The 26,750-nt window shown below is 43.7% G+C and overlaps 1 protein-coding gene across 1 annotated transcript in view; it reads left to right on the top strand.

Annotated features, from left to right (window-relative positions):
- LOC135213877 (transcriptional repressor CTCF-like) overlaps nucleotides 1-26,750 on the top strand; it is a 355,646-nt gene that overhangs the window by 304,998 nt on the left and 23,898 nt on the right. The window contains exons 11-12 of the mRNA XM_064247977.1: nucleotides 6,805-7,003; nucleotides 24,143-24,230. Coding sequence (XP_064104047.1) covers nucleotides 6,805-7,003; nucleotides 24,143-24,230 — 287 coding nt within the window. The remainder of the gene's footprint in view (nucleotides 1-6,804; nucleotides 7,004-24,142; nucleotides 24,231-26,750) is intronic.

The raw sequence follows: 26,750 nt of genomic DNA, 5'->3' as shown, positions 1-26,750 counted from the left end.
GAGCTTGTTAGGCTCATACCTGATGGAGGCATTAGCAGGCTCGTCTAGCCACTATGAAATCATACAGATCCAATTGATAAACCTGCAGCAGCGACTTCGTCAGGACCCAGAATAGAGGCTCCTCTGCAAAGACAGAAGCTGTCAACTCTGCAGTGGTGACTGAGGTAATGGACCTGCTCAGCCTGCATCTTGCTTCGAATTCCGCCTTTACCATGGTGTCCGGAATTCTAGGCAAACGTTCACTGAATTGTGTGGAGGCACACTCCTGGTCGAGTTTGCACACTATGAACGTTGCCGGAGTGCCAACCCAACACTCCAGATCTCCGGGAAAGAGCAAAGAGGTAGCCTCAGTCTCTTTTAGCTGAGGCATGGGTTTATCCTCCATTCCGGCCTGCAGTGTCAATTCTGCGATCTTCGATGTGCAAGGTGTCGGGATGTTATCCGGCGCTACGAACATGGTATAGCAACCTTTGTGAGGCGTCAACTTGGTGTTGACTCGCTTCCCATTCCGTAAGGGTGCAGACCCATGCCGACTGAGCCTGATCTCTAGGGTAGATTACTGTCTTTTTCGGGACCTTGTCTACCCTGATCAACGCTTCCTTGGCTAGCCTAGCGTAGCCCGGGAAGGGGAATTGTAGGCCCGGTGGGAAGAACTCATAGTCTTCCACAGGTCGAGTTCCGCAACCCTCAATTGTAAGTCTGCCCTCTGAAAATGGAGCATGCAGAGCCAACCCCCATGGGTTGCTATTCTCAAATGGTGGGAGCTTGGATGCGTCCGGCACCGCAAAGGACTGCGATGTGCTTCCGGACTGGATAAATCCGGCCACCAATTCCTCCTGGGTCTGTAATCTTTGGGCCAGAGACAGGATGGACTGTCCGGATGTCTCTAGACCCGAGGCGAGTTGAGTGGACATCGATTGAAGTCTCGAGTCCACTACTTCGCTCATCTTCTTCATGAGAAGAGTGGCGAAAGCCTCCTGGTCGAAGCCGGACTTCGTCGGTCTGGCTTTGGAAGTCTTGGTTCTTGACCCCTTGGGTGGGGGAGTAGCTTTGGCTGAGGAAGTCGAAGGCTTGGGGGCTAATGACGACCTGGCGGAGCCTGCTGGAGAAGGCTTGGCTGGTTTAACCGCCTTCGGTAGGGACTTCGTCTTTTAAGGTTTTCACCTTGGGGGTTACTGAGCCCGAGACCTATCCCCAAAGGTCGTGGACTTCCCAGAGAAGCCCTGAAAAGAAGAAGAAGAAGGAGTTGGGCTGAAGGAGAGAACATTAGCCCCACGATTACCTGCCTCACCTACCTCCCTACCTTCCTCCTGGTCCTCGATGGTCATGGGCTCTATGCAGGCTGATGGCCGCCACCTCCTCTGTCATTTCCTCACACAAGGCCTCTTGGTCCTCCGAAGGGGCTTGGGTCTCTTGGCGGATCCGCTCTATAATGGGAGCCACCACTTCCGCCGCTACCGCTGCCGAAACCCCCTTAGCGTTTGGGTAGAGGAGGAAACATCTCCTCCGACAGCATGTAGGGGTGGCCAGATCCAACGTTCCTCCCAAACCTCCCTACCCAGGCCTTAGGGTCGTCAGTGAGGAGGCCTTGAGCGTCAGATCAACCTGTAAGAGATAATCAAATCAGGTTCCCCAGTGTTGGGGACTTTTCCTCGTTTATCTAGTTTGACTTATGCCCAATCGATATGTGTAATATAGAATTCAATAGTAACAATAAGGCGAGGATGCTACCAACCGACTCATCCGTCACGTTCCTAACGATGCCGTAACACACCATGCAGGCTTCTGGGTGCCAGACCAAGGGTCCCTCCAGTTGGATGGCGCAGCTGGCAGACCTCAAGTCCACACGTCTTCTGAAGAACGGCCGGACACCCCACCTCCTGGCAGCGAACCATCTGTAAGTTGGAAAGATACATGAGTATCGTCAAATAATGCCGCCGGAGTTATTTCCAGCGGTATGTGTACACTTAAACTAGTTTCTTAACTAGTTAAAGGTAACATCAACTATAATCTTCAACTTACTTCTTACTAATAAAGCTCTGGATGTCTCCGACTGCTCCGGAATCCATACTTTGGGCATCGCCAAAGCTATAACCGGCGGAGTTGGCCTAATACGAGCAGAACAGGGAAACAAGGCAACCCTAAGCCTGAGTCTGATCGCACCAGAGTAGAGTAACAATTCCCAATCAATTGGAAGCGCATTCTCTAAGCCTAGTTCCGCCCCCACTAGAGTGGGCAGCAGCGATAACATAGAATACGGAAAACAGAGCGGCGGGAACAACGGTACGTAGAACCCCGGTGTATATATCCTGGCGCATGTGATGGTAGACCACACTTTGCCGGAATAAACACAGGCCAAGAGACATACCAACAGAGGGTACATAATAAATTTTCTTAACATTGAGCTCTGAATGTCTCCGCCTGCTCTGGAATCCATAATCTCATCATCACAATAGCTATAACCGGCGGAGTTGGCCTGATACGAGCCGAACAGGGAAAATAGGTAAAATCTAAGCCTGAATCTGATCGCACCAGAGAAGAGTAGCTTTTCCAAGTCAATTAGAAACACATCTCTAAGACTAGTTCCACCCCCACTGGAGTGGGGAAGTAGCGATAACACTAGAGAAGTACGGAAAACAGAGCGACGGAACAGCGGTACGTAAACTCCGGCATATAGCCTCCTGGCGGAAGTGATGGTAGACCACACCTCGCCGGAATAAACACAGGCCCGGAGACATACCAACAGAGATTACATAATCTACTAATCCCCTAATCTCCTCCGACTAATCCCTAGGACCGTGCTCTACGCTCTAGCTGTCGGTCATCGGTAGGATTACTTGGACAGTAAGCTAACAAAGCAGCGCCGGTATGAGTCTGGGACCCGGGGGGGGGGGGGGGGGGGGGGGGGGGGGGGGGTGGGGGGGGGGGGGGGGGGGGGGGGGCGGTATCTGGAGGAGAGTGGCAGACTCGTGATCGCCTGGCCACAGCAACTGATCAGTGATTACCACTTCTCGAGAAGCTGTTAACTAGCCTACTACTAAAGGGGGCAGAAGACGGTAGGCCAACTGACATCCTAAAGGGGGCAATGGTCCAGGCTACACTCAACAAGATTAATTCATAAAATAATTGATGAGGAATTATGGAAGTACTGACGAAAAAGGGGGGAGAAAACCACAGCCAACTAAGATCCCAGCCTAACCCTCCGAAATCGGTACAGATCTGGTCAGGTAGGCTAAGATGGCTCCTATAAGGATGTCGTGAAGAGGACACCTAGAACCTAACTCAACCCTCCAAAATCGAATCTACCGATCTGGTCAGGTAAGATAGGCCTAGCCCCTACATACGTAACAAGAGAGGAACTCTCTAGTCCTGGGCCACCCTCCAAGCAAACATATCTGCCTGGTCAGGTTGGTGGTACTAGGAGCCACTAAGGGTGGTGGGACATACTCAACTGGCATAGCCTACCCTCCAAAACCTAGCCTAGGTCTGGTCGGATAGGCTAGGGTAGATTCATCATGAAGAACTCCCAACCTCATCAAATATAGCAATACAAGATTATAATCAAATAACTAAACTAGAAACATACATGCATGAGCACCGCGAATGAATGAGGAATCTTCACCTCTTAAAACTAAACTGGCATACCACTAGGCTAGCCTAGGACGCCTCAACCACAATAGTACTTGCACATAATGTAGTATGAAGCATTTCACTGTATGCACGTAAGGGAACCAACTCGCTCCTGAGTGACTGATGATAACGAAAAAGGCCCTATGATAGGTCAGGAGCGAGATGGTAAAATATACGAAAACAGTAGCCTATACTGTGAAATGCTAAACGGTGAACATAAATTACACAGCTTAATAAAATTCTGATATAACAATGCACGCGGCCAACCATGCATCCAAAATGGCTGACTCGGAAGAGGCGTCATGCCCGGCTCCCATGAACAAAAGTCTTAAAATAAGGGCAAAATATTGGATGCATCGTTGCCCCATCGTTCTCAAAATTAAAAAAAATGGAATACTCAACTTAGATTAAGAAGTTTCTTGGCACAGGGAAGACATGATGCTCCCCAAAAACACTTCCTAGAAGCAGCGAAAACGGTGTGTGTAAACACTAAGAGTGCTAGTTCAGGAATTAGGGTTCTTGGCAGAGGTATTAGTAGCAAGCGGAAGGTAGACGTTGTAACTGCACCTCTCTAGAGGGGGATTTTGAGAGAGGAGAGATCTAATTGGCAAAGCATCTGTGATAGTGGTTTCCACTCGCTCCTGTGCTATACCGACACCCAGTGAAGGTGAGCGAGCCAGAGGTAGTAACTCTGGCATTCCATATGGCTTTTTTCTCTGGTATATTTAGCATTTATTTATACCTAGAAATGAGTGCTATAGGAACATTTCACTGGGCGACACAAGTCGAGCCCAGAAAAGAATATTTTGCAAAATGGCTTCAAGCAAAATTGTAGCACTTCCTAGACCCCAATCAGCTGATTTCTTGATACTGTATGGTTTTTGTAACATGTCTCCCTAATTTCTCATAGTACAGTACTGAAAAAAATAATTACCTGAGTAAAATACTTGATGTAATTTGAGATGAAAAAGATCAATACAGATGCCATTTTGAGGTTAGATAAGCTATCCTGAGGTAACAAGACTAGGTTCAGACAATACTGGAAAAGTCATGGTAGTGGGAAACATGATAAACATTTCAGATATAATTAAACTTCAGCATTCACCTAATTATACCAGAGTATGATTTTAATGTGTTAAGCTAAATACAATACAGGGTTGTAAGTACTGAAATGTATCTATTCCTTATGTAAGGTATACGAGGTGTTATCATAAACTATCAGGACTGGTGCTATAAAAAGAAATCTATAACATGTACCATTTTAGCATTTAATTTCCTTCAAAGTACTCCCCAACGGAAGCCCACACTTTATCCAGCGCTGTTTCTATTGATGGAAGCATTCCTGGAACTCATTTTCTGGGATAATCAGCAACTGCCTCATCGCATTCACTGGGATCTTCTTGACTTCCTAAAATCTTCTTCCTTTCAAGTGGGATTTGATTTTTGGAAAGAGGAAAACGTTCTAAGGGGCAAGATCTGGGGAATACAGTGGCTGTCGGATCTGGGAGATGATGTGCTTGGCTAAGAACTGCTGCACAAGCTGCGCTGAATGGGCTGGTTCTTTGTCTTGTCACCAGATACAGGCAATTCTGGCCTTTTCCGATGAATAGCATCCAAAAATGCCGCAACATGTCACAGTACATAGTACCCTTGTTTACTGTTTGACCAGGTGGAGCATACTCATGGTGAGTATTTCTCTCTACTGGTTACAGGTCTTCCAGAATATTGCGTCACCATCGACATTTTGTTGGCCATCTTGAAAAAATCTGAACCACTCATACACTCATGTGCAGCTCATACACTCCTCTCCATACACTTTTTGCAACCTTGTCTAGGTCTGTGGACAGGTATCTCCAAGCTTTTGGCAAAATTTTATGCAGATTCTCTGCTCAACTTTCTCCATCATTGTCATTGCAACAACCACACGCTACACACATTCCTTCCAAGCACTGCTGTAAAGAGAGAAGTGAGCTAGGATGCTAAAAACTTAGTTTGCATGTGTAGTGGAGGTCAAGGTCAATCTGTGTTAAGTGGCATTCTGCATATTTTAGCTCCTTCACTATAGAAACAGTCCCAATACTTTATGATCACATTTTGTTTATGGTTGGATCCTGATACTAAAATTATCCAGAGGTTTGGTAGAAGTTTTATTTTGGCTACTACTGAAATGTGGAATAGTTTGCCCAGTGCAGTTGTGGAACCTTCTGATCTCAAAATATTTCAGCTAGGTGCAAATTCCCTCCGGCTCTCTGCTGATGTCTCCTGAATGTCAGGTGCATCAGTTTTCTCTTCAGTTCCCTCATTTATTTATCACCTTTTTCTATAACTTTGCAGGCTGTTTTCCTTTTTGGAGCCCTATTAGGTTTATTGTCCATTGACTCTGTGTATAAGGGTTTTTAGCTGAAGATTTAAAGGGAAAAATAGAGGCTATCTCTTCAATCCTAGAATCATTTAGGTGTTATGGTACTACTATACTATAGCTTTACATTTAAACTCCTTAATAGTAATCTGCTGTCTAACAAGAGTTTTGGCTGAACCATAGAGCACATTTACACAATGCATTGGTATCCCCAATGCGCTGTAAGTCTCTAGAATGTGACGTCTTAGTATTGCACAAGGAAGTACAATTATCCATTGGATGAGGTCTGTGACTCCTTTTGATGTTGACCCCATTGTTTATACATTTTCATTATCTTCTTGATTTTGGGGCTTGGGATAGATGGTATTGGGTTAGCCATGCAATGAGCCTGTGGATTAAAACTTAGACATTGACCAGCATTGATCTTTCCTGAAGTGCTGAGAATTTAACTTGGTGCATGAGCAGGATGTTTCCTTTATACTTAGAATTTAATTGCTCGTTGTGCTTGCAGCAGTTTTAAATTTCTGTAAGATTAGAAGACAGTACTATTTATAGTGAAAGATCAAGTAAAACTGATTACTATATGTATATGGATGTCAGACATATGCTTTTAAACACTCAAGATTGTCAAATATATTGAATTTTACATTATTGTGTTATAATGTGCAAGTTTTGTAACTGTAAAGTTTTGAAAACTATCATATTATTGAATGAATAACAAAAGTTTAATCTTAATGTGTAATACAATATTGATTGTGTCAGTAAGCAGATGATATACAATTGTAATGTTTCATAAAGTTTTCCTTTTCTTTAAGGCAATCTAAGGTACCATGTGAGAAATAAGCATGGTTGTGACATAACAAATCATAAAAGAGTAAACGTCGGGGCAAGCAGTAAGGGCAGAAATGCTGGAAATAACAACAGTGGAGGACGCAGGGCCAACAAACCTACTTGTTACCGCAGGTTCAAGTGCAGTGAATGTGGAAGTGGATTTGTAAGAGAAGATTCTTGGAGGTAATATTCTTTTCAGGTGTTTTATCTATTCAAACCCGTCAGTATGATTTTATGAAGCACATATAAACAAGTTTTCCTATGTGTTTTTAGTTAATCATGACCCTATAAGTAACACTTATCACAACCCCATTCATCATAAAATAGACTGATTCTGTAGGACACATTCAGGTGCATGCAAAAATTCCCAGAAGAATGATTAGTACACCATGTCTGCTCACCCGGCTCCCTTTTACTTGAAGTGCTTATCACTGTTCGTCATTTTGCTATGCACTGTCTTACTTATCAGTGTTCTTCATTCTGCTATACATCTTTGAATTTAGTTGTTCTGCATTTCTCTGCTACTCTCTCTTACTTTAAGGACTTCTCAGAGTTCCTTATTCTGCTATGCAATATCTCTTGAGTTAGGATGTGGTTAATGTCTTGGCATCTTACTCAGGTGTTGGGAGTTTGTCTCTCCACAGGGAAGTGAAAAATCACTGGCTCTGTATCACCATCAGTTACTGCCACAGTATGGGATCTGTGGTGCGGGATTGGGGGAACCTCGTTGATGCTCGCTTGGGCACGTTAAGGTGGTGGAGAACTGAAACAAAGCAACCTTAACTTGAACTTTACTTATCAGTGTTCCTGATTCTGCAAAACACCCTCTCTGAGTTTGGATGTGCTGCCTTTCTCTCCAACTTCCTCTTACTTGAAGTACTTACCAGTGTTCCTCATTCTGCTGTGCACCTTCTCTGAGTTTGGTTGTGCTGCCTTGCTCACCAACTTCCTCTTATGTCAGGTACTTATCAGTGATCCTCATTCTACTATATACACCTACTCTGAGTTTGGAGGTGCAGTCTTTCTCTCAGACTCCTTTACTTATGTACTTCCCAGTATTCCTCATTCTGCCATACACTTTCTTTGAGTTTGGATGTTCTGCAGTTCTCTCCAGTTCCCACTTGCTTCAAGTACTTATCAGTATTCCTCATTCTGCTAAGCACTTTCTTTGAGTCTGGATGTGTTGCCTTTCTCTCCGACTCCCTCTTACTTGAAGTACTTATCTGTGTTCCTTATTCGGTTAGCACTTTCTTGAAGTTTGGATGTGCTGCCTTTCTCAACAGCTCCCTCTTACTTAGAATACTTATCAGTGATCCTCATTTTGTTAGCACTTTCTCAGAGTTTTGTTGAGTTGCCTTTTTCTACCTTTTTCTATGAATGCAACTTACTTTTAAGTACTTATCAGTGTTCCTCATTCTGTTAGCTTTTTTCTCAGAGTTTGAAGGTGCCTCCTTTTTCTCCAACTCCCTCTTATGTAAAGTTAATTATCAGCATTCCTCATACTGAGTTTGGTTGTGGTGCCTTCCTGCCCAACTCCCTCTTACTTCCAGTACTTATCAAGAGTTCCTCACTCTGCTATTCACCTTTTTTGAGTTGGGATTTTGCCTTGCTCTCCAAACTCCCTCTTAAAGTGTTTCTCACTACTATGCACGTTTTCTAGGTTTGCTTGTGCTGCCTTTCACTCTGAGTCTCACTTAAATTTCGGAACAGTTTTCCTCATTCTGAGTTTGGATGTGCTGCCTTTCTCCCTGACTTCCTTTTACTTTAAGTACTTATCAGTATTCCTCATTCTGCTATACACCTTTGAGTTAGGATGTTCTGCTTTGCTTTCCTGCTCCTTAAAGTACTTATCAGTGTTCTTCATTCTGTTATGCACTTTCTCTGAGTCTGGATGCTGCCCTTCTTTCTGACTCCCCCTTAAATTACCTGAGTGTTCCTCATTCTACTTCATAGCTTCTCTAAGTTTGGAGGTGCTGCCTTTCTCTCTGACTCCATTTCACTTAAAGTACATCTGCTATGCATCTACTCCAAGTTACGAGGTGCTTCCTTTCTCTGATTCCCTCTTACTTAAGAGGACTTATCAGTGTTCCTCATTCTGGTACATATGCATCTACTCTGAGTTTGGAGGTGCAGCCTTTCTCTCCAACTCTCTCTTACTTGAAGTACTTATCAGTGTTCTTCATTGTGCTTTGCACCTTCTCTGAGTTTGAGTGTGCTGCCTGTCTCTCCAAATTGATTTTTTTGTCATATCCTGTACCCAGCTCAATCAGGCTTTCGACCTGGACGATCATGCTGCAGTCAGGTCTTGAGCCTAACTCAATTTATAGAGGATGGATTTGAGAATAAAGAAATTACAGGCGCTGTGGTTGTCGATCTCACAGCTGCTTATGACACAGTCAGCCACAGAGCTCTCCTCATCAAGGTAGCCCAAATGACCCAAAACCCCACCATTGTCCATATCATTGGATCACTCTTAAAAAACAGATCTTTTTATGTTGAAGTGGACAGCAGGAAAAGTAGGTGGAGGAGGCAGACAAATGGTCTCCTGCAGGGCTTTGTACTAGCCCATTATTATTCAACATCTACACAAATGACCTACCACAACTCCAGGACATCCAGAGGCTTATGTATGCTGACGATCTCTGCATTGCAAGAGGCGAGGTCCTTTAAATCCATCGGAGAAAGACTGACGAGGGCATTATCATCTTTCTCAGACTACTATAAAAAATGGCACCTCAACGCAAAGCCCATGAAAACCCTGGTATGTTCATTCCATCTGAACAACCACCAGACATACAGAAAACTGAAAATTAAATGGGAAAACGAGGAACTGGAAATCATCCGCATCCAGTGTATTTGGCGTCACTCTTGATAGAACACCGACTTTCAAGAAGCATGTCAACAAGCTCAAGAAAAAAGTGGCCGCCAGAAATAACCTCCTAAGCAAAATTGCATTCACCAAGTGAGGAGCAGGTGCAAAAACTTTAAAGCAAACAGCCCTACCACTATGTTACTCCACTGCAGAATATTGTGTTCCTGTATGGGAAAGATCAAGCCACACCAAAAGAGTGGATATCGAGCTAAATAAAGCCTGCCGACTAATCAAAGGCACACTAAGTGGAACACCTCTGCCAGCTTTGTATATACTAGCCAGCATCGCACCACCTAACATCCGTCGATATGCCTTGGCTAGAAAGGAAAAGACCAAACAAGCAAATGAGCTCTGGCACCTACTCTACAACCATCGTGAAACAAGATGTCTGAAATCATGTAAGAGCTTCATGACAGTGGAAGAACTAGAGACCCCAGACCTATCAAAATACAGACTGCAGAAATGGAGAGAGAGCGACAGTCAGACTGCTAATAATGCCCTCCCTGACCCTAGTGAAGACCTGCCCTTTGGATTCTCCCTCACCAGAAGGAAATGGGTCACCCTGAATAGAAGAACCTCCAGAGATGGGGTTACACAAATGGTGTTGAATGCCCCCGCAGGGAACCAATCCAAAATATGAATCACAACTTGTGTAGTTGCCCACCAGGCCCACTTGTTCAGACATGGATTTAAGAACAAGAAACGACACAGCACTCCAATGGGAAGAACAATGTTGCGATAAGAGATGAATTAATGTTCATTTGTGCAGCAGCCATTCTGATTTTGCTTCTATTGATGGTTGTTCTATCATTATTGTATTGTGGCTGGTTTTATTTTTTCCTTGTGATTTTTCCTGGCATCATGGCTAATGTTATTTTTTTGTGGTTCTTCTTGCACTATGGATTTCCCCCGAGCAAGTTATTCTACCGAGTTTCCCTGTCCAGATGGCTTATGCTTACTTTGAATTTTGCAGTTTTTCTCACTTTGGTGCAACTTCAGTTCCAACAAAATATTTTTATAGTCTTGCAAGCCATTGTTTTTATTTGCTCTTAAATACAAACCTTCACGCTTTACTTAGGGATTTAGCTAGTGAATGCAAACTGGAATGGCCATTTTGTACCGGGATCACAAGCTAAGCAAGCAAGCAAGACCTCCCCACATTTATGTTAATCAATCCTGGCTTACAAATTTCCCCAAGCCACAATTTCCCCTTTACGTTACTTTAATTACTAAAGGGACACTTGGTTCAGCAAAGCAAAAAACAAAATCTCAAACACATTTACTCACCAGGAAACTTGACACAGTTAGGGCAAGAAGCTGTGCTTTCAGTGTGGTATGGCTGTCGAAAAACAAACTCCACTGCCTCTAGCAAACCACCAAACACCAAACCAACTGTCACCAACAAATCGCTGAATACCGACACAAAAAACACCAAACAAGCACCAAGACTGCACACCAATTCACAAACAGAAATGACAAATCGCTCACCAACAAGCAACCACAGACGGACACAAGCACGATGGAGCCCGATTACTCAAAACTTCTGTGAAACACAGACAACTAACTGCAGTGACTGACCACCTCTCACTGTGAATGCCTTCTTTGACTGACTCCAAATGCTCGGCGACTGAGCCACTCAACGAGTCAATACGCCCGCTAAAGAAGCAGTTCACTTATCAACCACCCATTCATCATTCACACCCTCTTTCTCTCTCACGCTCTCCCTCTCTCTCAAAAGGGAAAAAAAACAGGCACAAACCTTCCCCATACTATCTTAGCAATAATGATAAACATTAAAATACAATATAATAAATATGCAAAACATCCAAGACCCTTGCTATCGCTTCCGACGAACACAAACAACCCAATGAGACAGATGAAACAACCAGCCACTCTCTCTCTCTCTCTCTCTAGCAACCCTTGAGAATGTTGTCAAATGCAACCAATTCATCAGTTCCCCCATATTTCCTCCCTGGTTATATTTGACAATATCTTCTCACATGCTCACAACATCCACACTAAATAACCCTCTTTAAAACCCAGGGATGTTCAGATACTGGCCCCCTGGATCTTGTTCGAGGCCCCTCATACACTCTCAGTCCCATCATCATTCATTTCGTCCATGCCACTTTCATTCAAACTCACACTATCTCCCTCGTGACTGTCCTCCCTAATCCCATTCACTATCTCATTTACCCCTTCTAATTCGTGCCCCAATATCTCCCATGTTTCTGCCACCAAATCACTCACCTCATTCATATCCCTGCCAAACTCCTGAAGAGACTCATTCATACTACTAATCACTTCCCTACTACTTGGCTCCCCTCCTGTCGAAACCTTGCTAAACCCTGTCAGCTCAAACACACACACATTGTAAGTCTCATCCATTCCCTCCCCAGGCTTATCTGTATTGCACTCTCTATCAGCCATCTCTACCCTAACACTAACCCCTTTATCATGCATTCCTTGCCTTTCCCTTTCATCCCCTTTTCTTACCTTCTTCCGCTTTCTTCCATACTCAACCAACACGAACTGCTGATCCCCCAAATCCATTTGCTCACTGATGCTCGGCTCATATTTATTCACTTTCAACCAATCACTCATTGCATTCTCATGGACATGCTGTGGCACATCCCTCCATCTGCCGAGCTGATTATGATGTGCTCTGACCTCATCCATACCCCCATCCATTCATAACTTCCCCAAAACATAACTTAACCCACTTAATCCCACTTCCAAAACCTCAAAAGGCCCCTCAGACATTTCCCTTACCCCCTTACCTTACTCACATTCATTCTTCCCCTCCCAATCACCTCTTTCAACACTTTATCCCCAACCCTAAAACTTTTAAACCTCACACTTGCTCTCTTCCACACATCCTGATCACTCTATAATAACCCCAACCTTGGCCTAATAATTCTCTCAAAATTCAACACATACTTACAGGGTGACATACCTATACTCTTTTGCAACCACACCCACACCGCACGCCCCACATGCATATCCCAATCATTATCACACTTAATCATCATTCACAAAATCTCAATCAACGTCCTGACAGTTCTTTCAGCCAAACCATTTGCACTGGGCATATACGGAGTAGTATAAACATGGACAATACCCCATTCCCTCAGCATTTCCTCAAATTCCCATCCCACAAACTCAGCCCCATTATCACTCAACATTCTCACAGGCTTACACACACACACACACGTTAGCAACATCACTTGGCTCACCATTCGTACGACAGTCTCACTCCTCTTATTCTTTATGGAGGCGGCGTACGCAAATTTGCTCATGTGGTCCACCATCACAATCATTCCCACATGCCCTCTCGCAGTCATTGGCAAAGAAACACAGTCCATCAGAAGCATTTCAAATGGTTCTTTCATCTACAGTCGAAACACTGGTGGACTCGCATGCACACACTGATACTTTCCCCTCTGACATTCTTCACATGGAACGGCTACATCCACACAAATCGTACTTAACCCAGGCGCAAATAGTCTCTCTCTCATGCATTCCCACAACTTATTCTTCCCCATGTGCCTAAACCAATCATGGACCAACAGACACATGCTCACGGCTGAGTCACTGGGAAACACCGACACATACACTCCCTTATCAAACATTCCTCCCTGGCGCAAAAAGTACATTACATTTTTGCACACTACAAACCATCTTGCAAACCTCTTGTATACCTCCAACTCACACAGCCAATCTTCCACACACACTCCTCCCAAAATGCATTCTCGCAACTTACTTATCTCCAAGCACCTATCTTGCATTTCCTCAATCTCTTCCTCGCTCAACAAATAATTCTCACTTCTAGCAACATCAATCATACCCACAAAGTTTGCCACAAACACAATGCTATCCTGAATCCTTGCTATCTTACTACCCCCCATTTTAAGAACCCCATTCCATATGTCTACACTCACATCATGCATCCTCAAAAAATGTATCCCTATTAAAAAAACAAGCCAGCATATCATCTCCTCCCGTGACTAGAAAGTTATGTACTACTTCCAACCCCCCTAACCTAACCTTCAGCTAAAATACTACCCTGTCCTAACCCATGTATTCTTACACTTGTGCACTGCCTTTTCTCTCCCCAATCGCAACTCTCAATCTCATTTACCACTGACCCACTCACTAGGGAAACCTGCACCTCCGTATCAACTAAGCTACAGTACCCACTATCATTCACTCTGATGAACGTCACCATTTTCCCTTGGGTTTCATGCATACACACATTCACTGCCGCATCTACCTTATCATCCGTACCACTCATCCCTCTTCAACTTAGTGCAATTTCTCTTCACAAGCTAAGCAAGCAAGCAAGACCTCCCCATATTTACGTTAATCAATCCTGGCTTACAAATTTCCCCGAGCCACACTTTTCCCTTTACGTTACTTTAATTACTAAAAGGACACTTGGTTCAGCAAAGCAAAAAACAAAATCTCAAACACATTTACTCACCAGGAAACTTGACACAATCAGGGCAAGAAGCTGTGCTTTCAACGTGGTATGGCCGTAAAAAAAACAAACTCCACTGCCACTAGCAAACCACCAAACACCAAACCAACTGTTACCAACAAACCTCTGAATACCAACACAAAAAACACCAAACAAACACCAAGACTGCACACCAATTCACAATCATGAGACACGACAAATTGCTCACCAACAAACAACCACAGACGGACACAAGCACAACAGAACTCGATTACTCAAAATTTATGTGAAACACGAACGACTTCACTGACTGACCACCTCTCACTCTGAATGCCTTCTTTGACTGACTGCTTCTACCTGACTGAATGCTCAGCCACTGAGCCCCTCAACGAGCCAACACCCACCAAACAAGCAGTTCACTCATCAACCACCCATTCATCATTCACACCCTCTCTCTCTCTCTCATGTTCTCCCTCTCTCTCAAAACAAAAAAAAAACACAGGCACAAACCTTCCCCATACTATCTTAACAATAATAATAAACATAAAAACATAATATAATAAATATGTAAAACAACCAAGACCCTTCCTATTGCTTCCAACGAACACAAAAAACCCAATGAGACAGACGAAACAATCAGGTGCTCGCTCTCTCTCTCTCTCTCTCTCTCTCTCTCTCTCTCTCTCTCTCTCTCTCAAGCAACCCTTGAGAATGTTGTCAAATGCAACCAATTCATCAATTCCCCCATAATTTAACTTTCAGACATGGTCATTAAGTACTGATGGTAGGGGGAAGCCCTTCCCACTCATCGATCTGCACTCCACTCTGCCGTGGGCCGCCATTGAATGAAGACGTCCGTTGCACTCTCAGCCTCACTGCCATTTCCTCTCATGCTTTTTGTTTTCTTGTTTGCTTGTTTGTATATTTTGTGAAATAATAAAGTATCCCAACTCCTAGTTTACAACTGCCAACTCCTGCTGCTCCATCATTGAATAGCCACTGAAGGGTGGAAGATGATCAACCTGATTCCTCTCCAGCAGTTTGCTATGCTCAGAGGAGGAGTGTCCTAGGGAGGATGGTCCTTCTTGGGCTGGGAGAAGGCTGTCTCCTCTTACCCAACCTTTGTTGCAGGTGCTGTGGAGCCCAAGGAACTTAGGGAATTGTGACTCTTCCTAGGTCTCATGGGAGAGTCGAGTGTGTTTGGTCTAATTGGTCTAATTCATCACTTGAAGGCTGTACAAAGGCCTTCCCATTACTGGTGCTTGCATAACCAACAACTTTGGTTATGGTATCCACCAGCTTGAGGGTGACTACACATTCCTTCAGTAATGTTGCCATCAATTTCATTCCTATGCTGTCTAAAGCTGCCCTCAGCAAGAAGTTGAAGAAGAGAAGGAAGTCTGTCATTTTTGGGAGCTGTCAGTTTTCTTCCAAAGCTAGCAAGCAGAGGAAGAAGAAGGTTGCCACGCCTACCCACGGGAAGTCTCACGGACCTTCCAGCAGACAGCCCTCTCCTGCAGAGAGGACTACCAGTGTCTCACTATCAGTATCTTGAATTCCGCTGCTCCTGTTGCTTAGCGCACAGGAGCAACCGCTTCCTGGGGTTCTCTGGATCCCCAGTGCACCAGTAGTTGGCCTATTGGGCCGGTAAGCATCGCCAGTCTACAGACCCAGATCCAGCTACCAACACAATCCATTAAGAGAAGGTGAGCAGAGAGTGTGCAAGTTCTCCCTTACCCCCATCCCACTCCTCAAAGAGAATGGCCCAGGGATCCTGAGACGGTGGCCTGGCTCATCCGACCTGGTCACCCAGGCAAGGAAGAGGGAGTCCCCTCTTCAGTCTTCTTCACTTGTTGAAGCTTCAACTTTTAAGAAGACTGAAGCATTCTTGCGTGACAACCCCCACTCACATTTGCGTAAGTAGGATCACTCTCCCCAACCTGTGCAGACGTCATCACCGCAGATAGACAACCGCCCACAGCAAGGGAGGCAAGGGTGCTCACAATCCCTCACCTGTTCCCTCCACCTCCTTGGGATTTTATGGGAGCTGAGAACTAGATAGGCCTAGGACTCTGGGCCAGGACCATTAATCATTCCCATCCCAGTCATAGAAGCATACATCTGGGTTCAGTCCTGTAGCCGTACAGGTCATTTGCTCAAGTGGTCGAGGGATTGCCAAGGGTCTCTAGCATTTGTCCCTCTTCTGTGGAGGGAGTGATTTAGGAGGACCTTGATCTGGGGGGACCTGAGGACTTGGACACACCTGAGTTACATGGCCACTTTGTGAAGTTCTTTTGTTTGACACAGCAGTATCTTAAGGAAGAGACTTTGGATTTTCCTGTGGCCCATTCATCAACCATCAAGTCATTTTGGGGACCCCAGAAGGAACTTGGATTCTATGTCCTGCCATGGTCGAGACTTGCCGAAGGGGTCCTGAACCAGTTGAATTCTCTAGTTTCTGGGCAGGAGAATTCACTTTGGTCTAGCTGTTCATGCATAACACTTCCTCCACCTCTAGCTTGACAGAGGAAATGCTGCATTTCCTTGGAGAACCCATTGCTGACCACACAGGTTGACCTGAACCTGACTCGTGTGTCCTGGTCTGTTGCTTGAACGTTTTCATGCAGAGGTAGTCTCTCTGCCGTGAAAACAGAGGCAGTCACTGGAATTGACTGCCATGGCAGCATTCCAGAGTCTCTTGGCTTGATCTGTGGTCACTGTTGGTGGCCAAGATCGCATCGTCTTCTTTTGGTTTCCATAAACCCAAGGAAGACACCATTGGGCAACATAGCAGTGATATGGTGCAGAGACCTGGGTAGTATATGCCCTTCAGATAGGATATTTACTACCTTTCGAGTCTCCTCCACCCCTTACCCTCAATCCGGTCCACTTTCAGATGTATGCTCCTGGCTCACAGAACAACCTCACCTTATGGGAAGAGGTGAGTGAAATGCTCAAGAAAGACGCTGTAGAAGTCGTGAAAGATTGATCTCCTGATGGAGAAGACCACAAGCAACTGGAGACCATTCATCAACCTCTCTCCGCTGGACCGGTTCATTTGCCAGACTTGGGTCAAGATGAAATGGTATAGTCTGTACTTTATTCCATCAAGGAGGGCAACTTCATGCTTTCTATGGACTTGAAGGATGCATATTTTCAAATACTCAACCATCGGTGTTCTTGCAAGTACCACCACTTTACCCTCGGGGAGACGGAGTTCCAGTTCAGGGAACTTTGTTTTGGGCTCTCGGTTGCTCCCTAAGTGTTTTCTTGTATGCTCACACTAGTCATGGTGTGGGCCCATTCACACGTTATATGTCTGTTGAGGTACCTGGACAATTAGCAGGTCCTGGTAAGTACCTTGCTACAGTTGCTTCAGGACAAGGATGATCTTAAATTTTATCATGATCTGGGAGTGATGATCAGCTTCAAGAAGTTGGATCTCATGGCCAAGCAGAGGGTAAAGTATCTGGGCATGTTGATAGGTACAATAGCAGTGAGAGTCTTCCCTTCAGAATCACTTATCAGCAGGTTCAGAGAGGCAGCGCAGAAGTTTCTGTTGGGACAGAAACCTGCTTGGCAGTGACAAGTAGCACATGGTCACCTGTCATCTTAGGAGAAGCTCCCTCCAGTAGAGGATGAAGGAGTTTTGGTCCCTGGAGAATGACCCCTTTCTTTTCCAATTCCTCTCGCAGAGGAGGTAGGAAAGATCAAGAATGGTGGTTAGATGACGGGAACCTCTTAACAGGAGTGTTATTAGGGACTCCCATCCCAAGATGCTACTGTTTTCAGATGTGTCAACCGAGGGATGGAGCACTCACCTGGAGGGGTTGCTAGTGTCAGGTGTGGGACCAGAATGACAGGCGCCTCCATATCAATGTCCTGGAACTGAAGGCAGCTTTTTTAGCCCTTCAAGAGTTTCAGGACCAAGGGATGGGGCAATCAGTGGTGTTGATGAGCAACAACACCACAGTAGTAGCATATGTCAACAAGCAGGGACGGCTAGTTTCCTCCTGGCTACACAAGTTAGCAGTGCAGGTGCATTCCTGGGTCATGGAACAATTGTGGCAGACAAGCTAGACAAGTTCAGCCACCAGTCAGGTGAAAGGGACAGAATACTAGTCCCTACACCTAGACATTGGTGAGAGGTTAGGTATTCAATGTTTGGGACCTGCCAGTGATAGATCTTTTTGCAACCTGGTACAACAGGAAGTTACTGATGTTTTGCTCAATTGTACCCATGGGCAGTGATGAAAAATGCACTCAAGCACCCATGAGGCAACCTAGAAGCATATACCTTCCCTCCATTTTGTCTGATTCTTTGGGTGATCAACAGGGTCATTAACACCCTGAATCTCAAGTTGACTCTGGTGGCGTGCAAATGGCCACACTCTGAGTGGTATCCAGACCTGTTAGCTCTATTATCCAAGGTACTGAGAGATATTCCCCTGTGGCACAACCTTTTGTGCCAGCTGCACATAAAGAGGCATCACCAGGAAGTGGAAGGGCTGGTACTCCACGCCTGGGGACTATCCAGCATCTCATTAGAGTGAGGTTTTTCTTTCTGCAAAGCAAAGGTGATGTCTGGATACCTGCAGAAATCCTCAGGGGCTGTGTACCAGGGGAAATGGGCCATCTTCTGTAATTTGTGTTGTTAACAGAGTATCTCCCCGGTCAGAGCTACTCTTCACTGAGAGAAGCTTCTCTCAGTTGTGGCCATCAAGAGCTATAGAGCTTTTCTTGGCCAGGTCCTCCAGTTGAAAGGGTAGATCTCTCGTCCTCGTGGGAGATCTCAATGCTTTTGAGAAGTTTGAACAGTCTGTCCCACCCAGGGAGAAACTCAGGCCCCCTGAGTGGGACTTGACTTTTGTTTTAAGGAACCTGACTCTTGCATCGTGCAAGCCAATGAGAGAGTCATCAGACAAGAATCTAACCTATAAAACTGTTTTCTTGCTTGCCATGGTTTTGGCAAAGAGAGTAGGCAGGCTTCAAGGCCTTTCCTTCAATGTTAAACACTTGAAGGGATGAAGATCGCCTCACTTGACATGGAATCCTTGTTTACAATCGTCCCGGTTGATGAAACTATAGATGTGATTTTAGACCATGTCTATTGGAACTAATCTACTGCCCCACTCAACATCCCTGAAGCTTCCTTACGGGCCCTTCTCAAGATTTACATGAAGAAAGCCCCATTCTCCACCCACAGAAGGATGGTGTAGCAATGGGATCCCCACTGTTCTATTCGCCATCTTTTACATGGGAACGGTGGAGGAAAGAGTCTTCGCACAGATACGACGTCCCCACAGTATACAAGATACATAAACATCTTCATTCAAGCCGATGATGAGGAGAAGTAAAAGCAGTCTGGCGCATGTTCCAAAGGTGCAGCATGTTGAACTACACCATTGAGTTCAGTACCAACGCCCAGCTCCCCTTCCTCAACGTCTTTGTGAGTAAGACTGAAGATGGCCTCTGTACTTCAGTCTACGCAAAGAAAACCAATTTAGGAATGTGCCTCAATGGTGACAGTGAGTGCCCCCCAAGATTCAAGAGTACAACTGTCAGGGCTTTCATAAGGAGAGCCCTCACCCACTGCTCTGCCTGGCAGGGCACCCACCAAGAACTTGACCGCGTCTCACAGATGTTTGTCAACAACGGTATTCTAATAAACTAGTCAATAAAGAAGTGCAATCTGCCCTGGATAGATGGTACAACAAAAGTGAGAGCCCGCAGCCCCATCCCAGGACAGCATCAAGATCTTCTACAAAGCTACTATGCATTCAAAGTACCTTGAGGATGAAAAGGTCATGAAGAAGATCATCATGGATAACATTTCCCCCACAGAAGAAGGCAAAACCATCGATTTCATCATTTATTACAAAAAGCGCCGAACGAGGGACCTGATAATGAGGAATAACCCCACCCAGCCATTGTGAGACCCTTTGAAACAGACTAATATGGTATACCAGTTCATATTCTCTGTCTGTAGATGTCCCGTTGCCTATATTGGCATGACCACAACACGTCTGCCAAAAAGGATCTCCTGCCATGCACAAGAAGGGGCCATCAGGAACCATAGTTCGATGATGCATAGTGAAGCTATCTCCCACGATGGAATTATCCGAAACACTAGGATAATTGGGAGAGCCCCAGATTAGAGATGTCTCTCACTACTAGAGTCCCTCTTCATTCAACAGGAAAACCCCTCTGTAAATACCACCCAAGAAATACTTTTCCTCCCCACAAACCTACAAAGAAACATACCAAATTATGACAATACTAGAATGAGAGACTACACGAACCCAGACATACATACCCAGTCATACCAGCCGCCCAGCACCCAACGAGAGTCCGACCCGGCCGTGACGTCATGCAGCGTATAACAGCTAATGAAAATTAGGCCAGATATGATGTCACACAACTTTGCTCAGTCCAGCTCCATTGGTCTGCAAGACTGAAGCAACGAGAGCATCAACTTTAGAAAGTGGCTTGAAGATCTCTTCCAGCCGGCAATAGGAGACAAGCATCATGGCCCCAACCAATGAAAATTCAACTTACGGGACACCCCCTGCTGACCCCCAATTATGAATCTGGTAGAACTTGAATCCATTGTCAGTCTACTCAAAGCCAAAGCCTTGAGAATATCTGGTCGAAACTAGAAAAAATGTTGGCCTTCAAACTATATATAATATTACATTAGAATTGTATTAACCCTTTAATGCCGATTGGACGTATTAAACATCGATATAAATTGTCTGTTGGGTGCCGATTGGACGTATGGTACGTCAATATAAAAAATTTTTTTTAAATTCTCGGAAAAATATAGTTATAGGCCTACTAGGCAAAAACTTTTGAATTGTGCGCCTTGGGGGATGCTGGGAGCTCACGCATCAAGGTGTTGTTTTGTTTACAATCTTTACCCAGGCGCGCAAGCGCGAATCAGGGTTCTCAGATTTGGCGGTTTCCCACCAAATTTGGCTGGGTTTTTTTTTCTAATTTGGTGGGTAAAAATTCACTTTGGCTGGTTAGTGATTTTTTTGGCTGGTTTTCTGAAACTTTCTATTTGAGCTAAACAGTGATCCCACATTTGAGGAATCTGTCCCCAGATTGGAAATTTTTAAAGGTTTTCAGGAAAATCTGGGGAATTTGAATAGGTTTTCAGTAAAAACTTGGTAACATTTAAGCAAAATATGTAGATGGAATAAAAAAAAATCACACACACACCAGATGAACACAAAACAGGCCGTCGGATTCTCGGAGAGCAAGCCTCATTTCAATATTTCAATTCATCCTCGTTTTTTTTCCTGTATTCTTATATTAGTTTATATTATGTAACTAAAACTATGATGCCGCTATACAAGCATATATATGATAAAAAAAATGCATTTATAAAGTCAAATATAACGCACATATATTTGGCGGTTATTTGGGTTGGTTTGGATTTCCATTTGGCGGGATTTTGGCTGGTTTCATGGTAGACTTTGGCTGGTTGGTAATGGTGTCATCTAGGAACCCTGGCGCGAATTACTATCTTCTCGCACTAAAAAGTATCAGCAACACATCTCAGAAATGATTTCGTCACTTTGACATAATTTTTGCACCATTTTATATTAGCCGTTACATGGAGTATTATATATGAAAATTTACGTAATTTCATGTAAATACAACAAAAATATACTCATGGTTGTAGCTTTTATCAGTTTTGAAATATTTTTATATAAATAAAAATAAGTGCCAAAATTTCAACCTTCGGTCAACTTTGACTCGACCGAAATGGTAAAAAAAACGCAATTGTAAGCTAAAACTCATATATTCTAGTAATATTCAATCATTTACCTTCATTTTGCAATAAATTGGAAGTCTGTAGCGCAATATTTCGATTTATGGTGAATTTATGAAAAAAAACTTTCCTTACATCAGCGCGGTAACTCTTCAGAAAAAATCATAAATTTTTTCGTCCAATTGTCGTAATGTTTGCACCATTTTAAATTACCCGTTACATAATGTTTTATATATGAAAATGTGCGCAATTTTATGTAGAATACAGCGAAAAACAACCCATGATTGTAGCTTTTATCAGTTTTGAAATATTTTCATATAAATAACAGTAAGTGCCAAAATTTCAACCTTCGGTCAACTTTGACTCGACCGAAATGGTCGAAAAACGCAATTGTAAGCTAAAACTATTACATTCTAATAATATTCAATAATTTACCTTCATTTTGCAACAAATTGGAAGTCTCTAGCGCACTATTTCGATTTATTGTGAATTTATAAACTTTTTCCCTACGTCCGCGCGGTAACTCTTCCGAAAAAATCATAAATTTTTTCGTCCGATTGTCGTAATGTTTGCATCATTTTAAATTAGCTGTTACATAAAGTTTATCATATGAAAATATGCGCAATTTCATGTAGAATACAACTAAAAACAACCTATCGTTGTAGCTTTTATCAGTTTTGAAATATTTTCATATAAATAACGATAAATAGAAAAAATTTGTCCTTCGGTCAACTTTAACTCGACCAAAATGGTCTAAAACTGCAATTGTAAGCTACAACACTTACAGTCTAGTAGAATTCAATCAATTACCTTCATTTTGCAACAAACGGGAAGTCTCTAGCACAATATTTTGATTTATGGTTAATTTTTTAAATCAGCTTTTTTTTACGTCCGCGCGTTACGAATTCATGCATCATTTTGTGATAATATTTTCTGTGTTGCCTTGATCGTTTTACAATGTGTTATATACCAAAATGGTCGCAATTTAGTGTAAAATACAAAAAAAATAATAACTCGTTAGCTTTAACCGTTGTGCTCACAGCGCAATTTGTATACAATTATATATGAAATTTGTTTTTGCCCTGTCATATATCCCAATATTTATATATGATAATGATATTTTTTTTATTTCTGATGGTTGCATACTAAACTTTAGGCAATGACAAAAAAAGGAGCCAAAAATGAACTCTTAACCTTGAAAAGTAAGCGTGTTGTGATTTGAAAAAAAAAATATTTTATCCGCTTCGGCGCTCACTTGCAAACTCCGCCGTCATACGGGAGACGATTTTTAAAATACCGCTTCGGCGTTTAAGGCATAATCTACGGATAAATTACGTACACCAGATTTGACTTACTTTGAAATAATATTTACAAATTAATCGATGACTTTTCCCTATGCCTCCCATAGGCTTGTTACTCGCCAATCTATGTAAAATGAAAAACCTGTAATAAGAAGAATAAAAAAGAATTTCTATAAAATCATAAAAAAGAATTTCTATAAAATCAGTGCAGTTGAAGCAGCAAACTCCTTCAATACAACATGTTTGAAAGAGGGTCTTCTACCTAAATATTATTATTTAGGTAGATGGGCCCTTTATGTAAAAGTTTTGTTGGGCACCGTTAGAGTATAATGCTCAGTGAAAAACCTCTTGTTTAGTATTTTATTAAAGGCTTTAAAAACTATCTTTCAATGAAAACAACTGTTTAGAATATTCTAAAAGAAAGGAAACTTCATTGTGATAGCTTCCAGAGCCTGGAAGTCATAAAAGTCTTGGTGCTCTAAAATGAGACATTACTCTTTTTGTCTAAGATTGTGATCACCTAAGTCACTGCCTTTTCTTCCACTGAAGGCTTTGATGAAATTTTAAGATCAGAATGAAGTAGAATAGAAATATTTATTATATTTATATCTCAGGAAGCTTGGAGATGAAAGATGTATTGCTGTAGTTTGTAGGAAGATGTTTTAATTTCATCATTATGGGTCATATTTCACATTTAGATAATCCTCCTTAACAGTTGCATTCCATAAAATATTCAGAGTTGTAGATGTTTCTGTGGCGTTATTCTAAGTTGGGCTATTGTAGGTTTTGTGTGTCAATTTATTTCTATTTTGTCTTGAAAAAATATTGAATTTTAGCATATTGTTAGTATAGTAATCATCTTGACAGTTTTAAAAAGAAGACGGAATGATCTTGGAAAGTTTATTTGCAGGTCACACATGAGGCAGCATCAAAAGCACAAGCTAGCTCAAGCTATATCAGGCAAAATGGAGAAAGAAGTTTTTAGTGTGGTAGTTAAGGTATGTCTACAGTATATTTTTAATGAAGACAAAAGATAATTTCATTTGCATATATTAAGTTAATAAGGACTGTTATAAAACCAAAGAGATCGAAAGCTTTTGTTATCAAAATGCAAAGACCAATACGTAATCCAACCTATATTTCTGGGCTCAGCCCGTGTCGCTTCGTGAAATATCCTTTCAGTTCATATTTCTAAGGTAAATAATGCTAACATTACCAGAGAAAACTAAAAAGGGGATGTCAGAGCATTCTGACTCGCTCACCCTAAATAAAAAGAGGGTGTCGGTATAGTACTGGGGCGTGTGAAACCACTACCACGGGCCTCTTGTCATTTAGATCTCTCCTCCACAAAATCCCTTTGCTAGAGAGAGCTGGTACACAGCCCGCGCCAGCAACTATTACTACTTGCTCCCCCACGCCAACACCAGCGCCTCTAGCGGCCATCCTTTCCGTTAGCAGCATCCTGCACACACATGTTTTTCTCTCACAGTGCTTTTGTGCTTCCGTTTTGGGATTTTTCTGTACTATGGAACTTCAAGCCATCAACGCAGGTAAGTTAAGTACTGCCTAAGTGTTTCACGTAATTTTAGCCAGCTAGGACCCGTTTTACCGCTGTTTTTAGGTATTATTACGTGCCTCCTGCGATATGGCTTCAGGCTCGCCATACCGGCTCGCCTCGTGTGATTCATTTCTAGCTCCTTCGGTCTCCCATACCGTTGTAGCTATGTCTGCGCAGTATTTATGCTTATTTCTACATGTGGTGCAAGATGTGCTATTTGTATTTTACTTTTATGGGAATCCTATGCCTTTATGTCTTAGCTCAGTGTTCATGCATGCATGTGCCTTTGTCTAGGTCTGTTAGGCATGTGGGGACGTATGCCCCTCTCTCTCTTTTTTAGTCCTACCACCCTGGCCGTCGCCCTCCGTTTCTACGTACCGGCAGAGGCCAGCTCCCGAGTAGTTGGGCTTCCTACCTTCCAGGTAGATTAGCCTAGCTTCTCTAGGACGTTGCTTTCCCTTTGTCTTATGATTCCCTTCCTTTCTGTTTTGATAACTGTGTTTTATTTATATCGCATGTAGGAGACGGTTTGTGCTAGCCTAGGCTATCTCAGTTCACCTGGTCTATCCGTCCGCGTGGTCCTACCACGTTCGCAGTGGGCCAGACGATCGCCACGAGCCATCAGCTCAGTTCCCCTCCCTGCTTCCCTCTCCCCTATGCGGGTGGGAAGGCAGGTCGCGCTTGCTCACGGTTGCCACGGCAACCATCCGGGCTCTCCTCCCCTCCTCCTCTCTCCCCAGAGAGGATACGGGAGTCACGGGGGGGTTCCTGAGTCTGGCTCTTCATACCGTTCTCACCCTGGGTTCCATGGGGGGGTCTCTTGTCGCTCGGGTTGGGTTGGCCACCTCACTCGCTTGTACTCGGACTTCCTCGGGTCCCTCCTTAGCTCTCTCCTACCCCAGTCACCCCCCTGCCTACCCACCGCGCCAGCGGCGGGCTCAGCAGGCCCCGCCAGTTCTTCTAGGGGGTGACGGAGAGTAGCACCACTACATGCATCTATATATATATATACGTATATACATTTTTGTTCCTATTATTATCATTTGGTGTTATCATTATGTTTGTATATTCCGCTAAGCCGGCGGAGTGCCCGCTCACCAACCGGGATCTCCTCCTGCCTGCGAAATTTTTATACGACGGAGCTGCGCTCCACCTATCCTTGTTATGTCTTTTCTGGATTAACCCTCTCATGTTCCTCCGCCGTCCTTGTACTCCTCACCCTGGCGTATAGACTGGTGGCTAGTTTGGTGAAACTCCTTACTCCGGTGCCCTGGAAACTATCTGACTAGTATACCAGGCTTCACGGACATATCTCTACAGGAGAACAGGAGAGGGCTAATACCAAAATTTTTCACTCCGGCATATAGCGGAGTATTATATCTCTTAACGGACTAGTTCTGTTAGTAACCGCCGATACTCATGTATCTGTTCATTTACAGGCTACCAATTGCCAGGAATCCGGCTGCAATGCTATATTGCAGGACCCCTGTGGCCACGAGGTCTGCCGGACCCACGCCCCCTGCGCCATCCGCTATGGTGACATAGCGGTATGGCACCACGAAGCCTGCTCTATATGCTATGATATGTTGGAGCAGTTTTCCTCCGGCGTAAGTATATACCGGAATACATTGCTTATAACTGATTATTCAAGCAGTCCTATAAGAGATATAAACGATATTTAGTTTTAGATAATTAATCACTAAGGAAAACATTATTTCTGCTAAGCCTGGCTTCAGGAGCCAGGATATCTGAACTGTCGGCTCTCTCTAGAGACTCTGGCCATATCGAATTTCTTCCATCAGGAGAAGTTCTTCTATCCCCAGATCGTAGTTTTTTGGCCAAAAATAAGGATCCTTTAATGAGATGGGCTCCTTGGAAGATCCTCCCTCTTCCTCAAGACCCTTCTCTATATCCAGTGACGACCTTACAAGCCTATCTGTCCAGGACATCTTCTAGGTCC

The sequence above is a fragment of the Macrobrachium nipponense genome, chromosome 43 (assembly GCF_015104395.2).
Source record: "Macrobrachium nipponense isolate FS-2020 chromosome 43, ASM1510439v2, whole genome shotgun sequence".
Lineage (NCBI taxonomy): Eukaryota > Metazoa > Arthropoda > Malacostraca > Decapoda > Palaemonidae > Macrobrachium > Macrobrachium nipponense.
The sequence above is the reverse complement of the archived record's forward strand: the minus strand, read 5'-3'. Positions and strand labels throughout refer to the sequence as shown.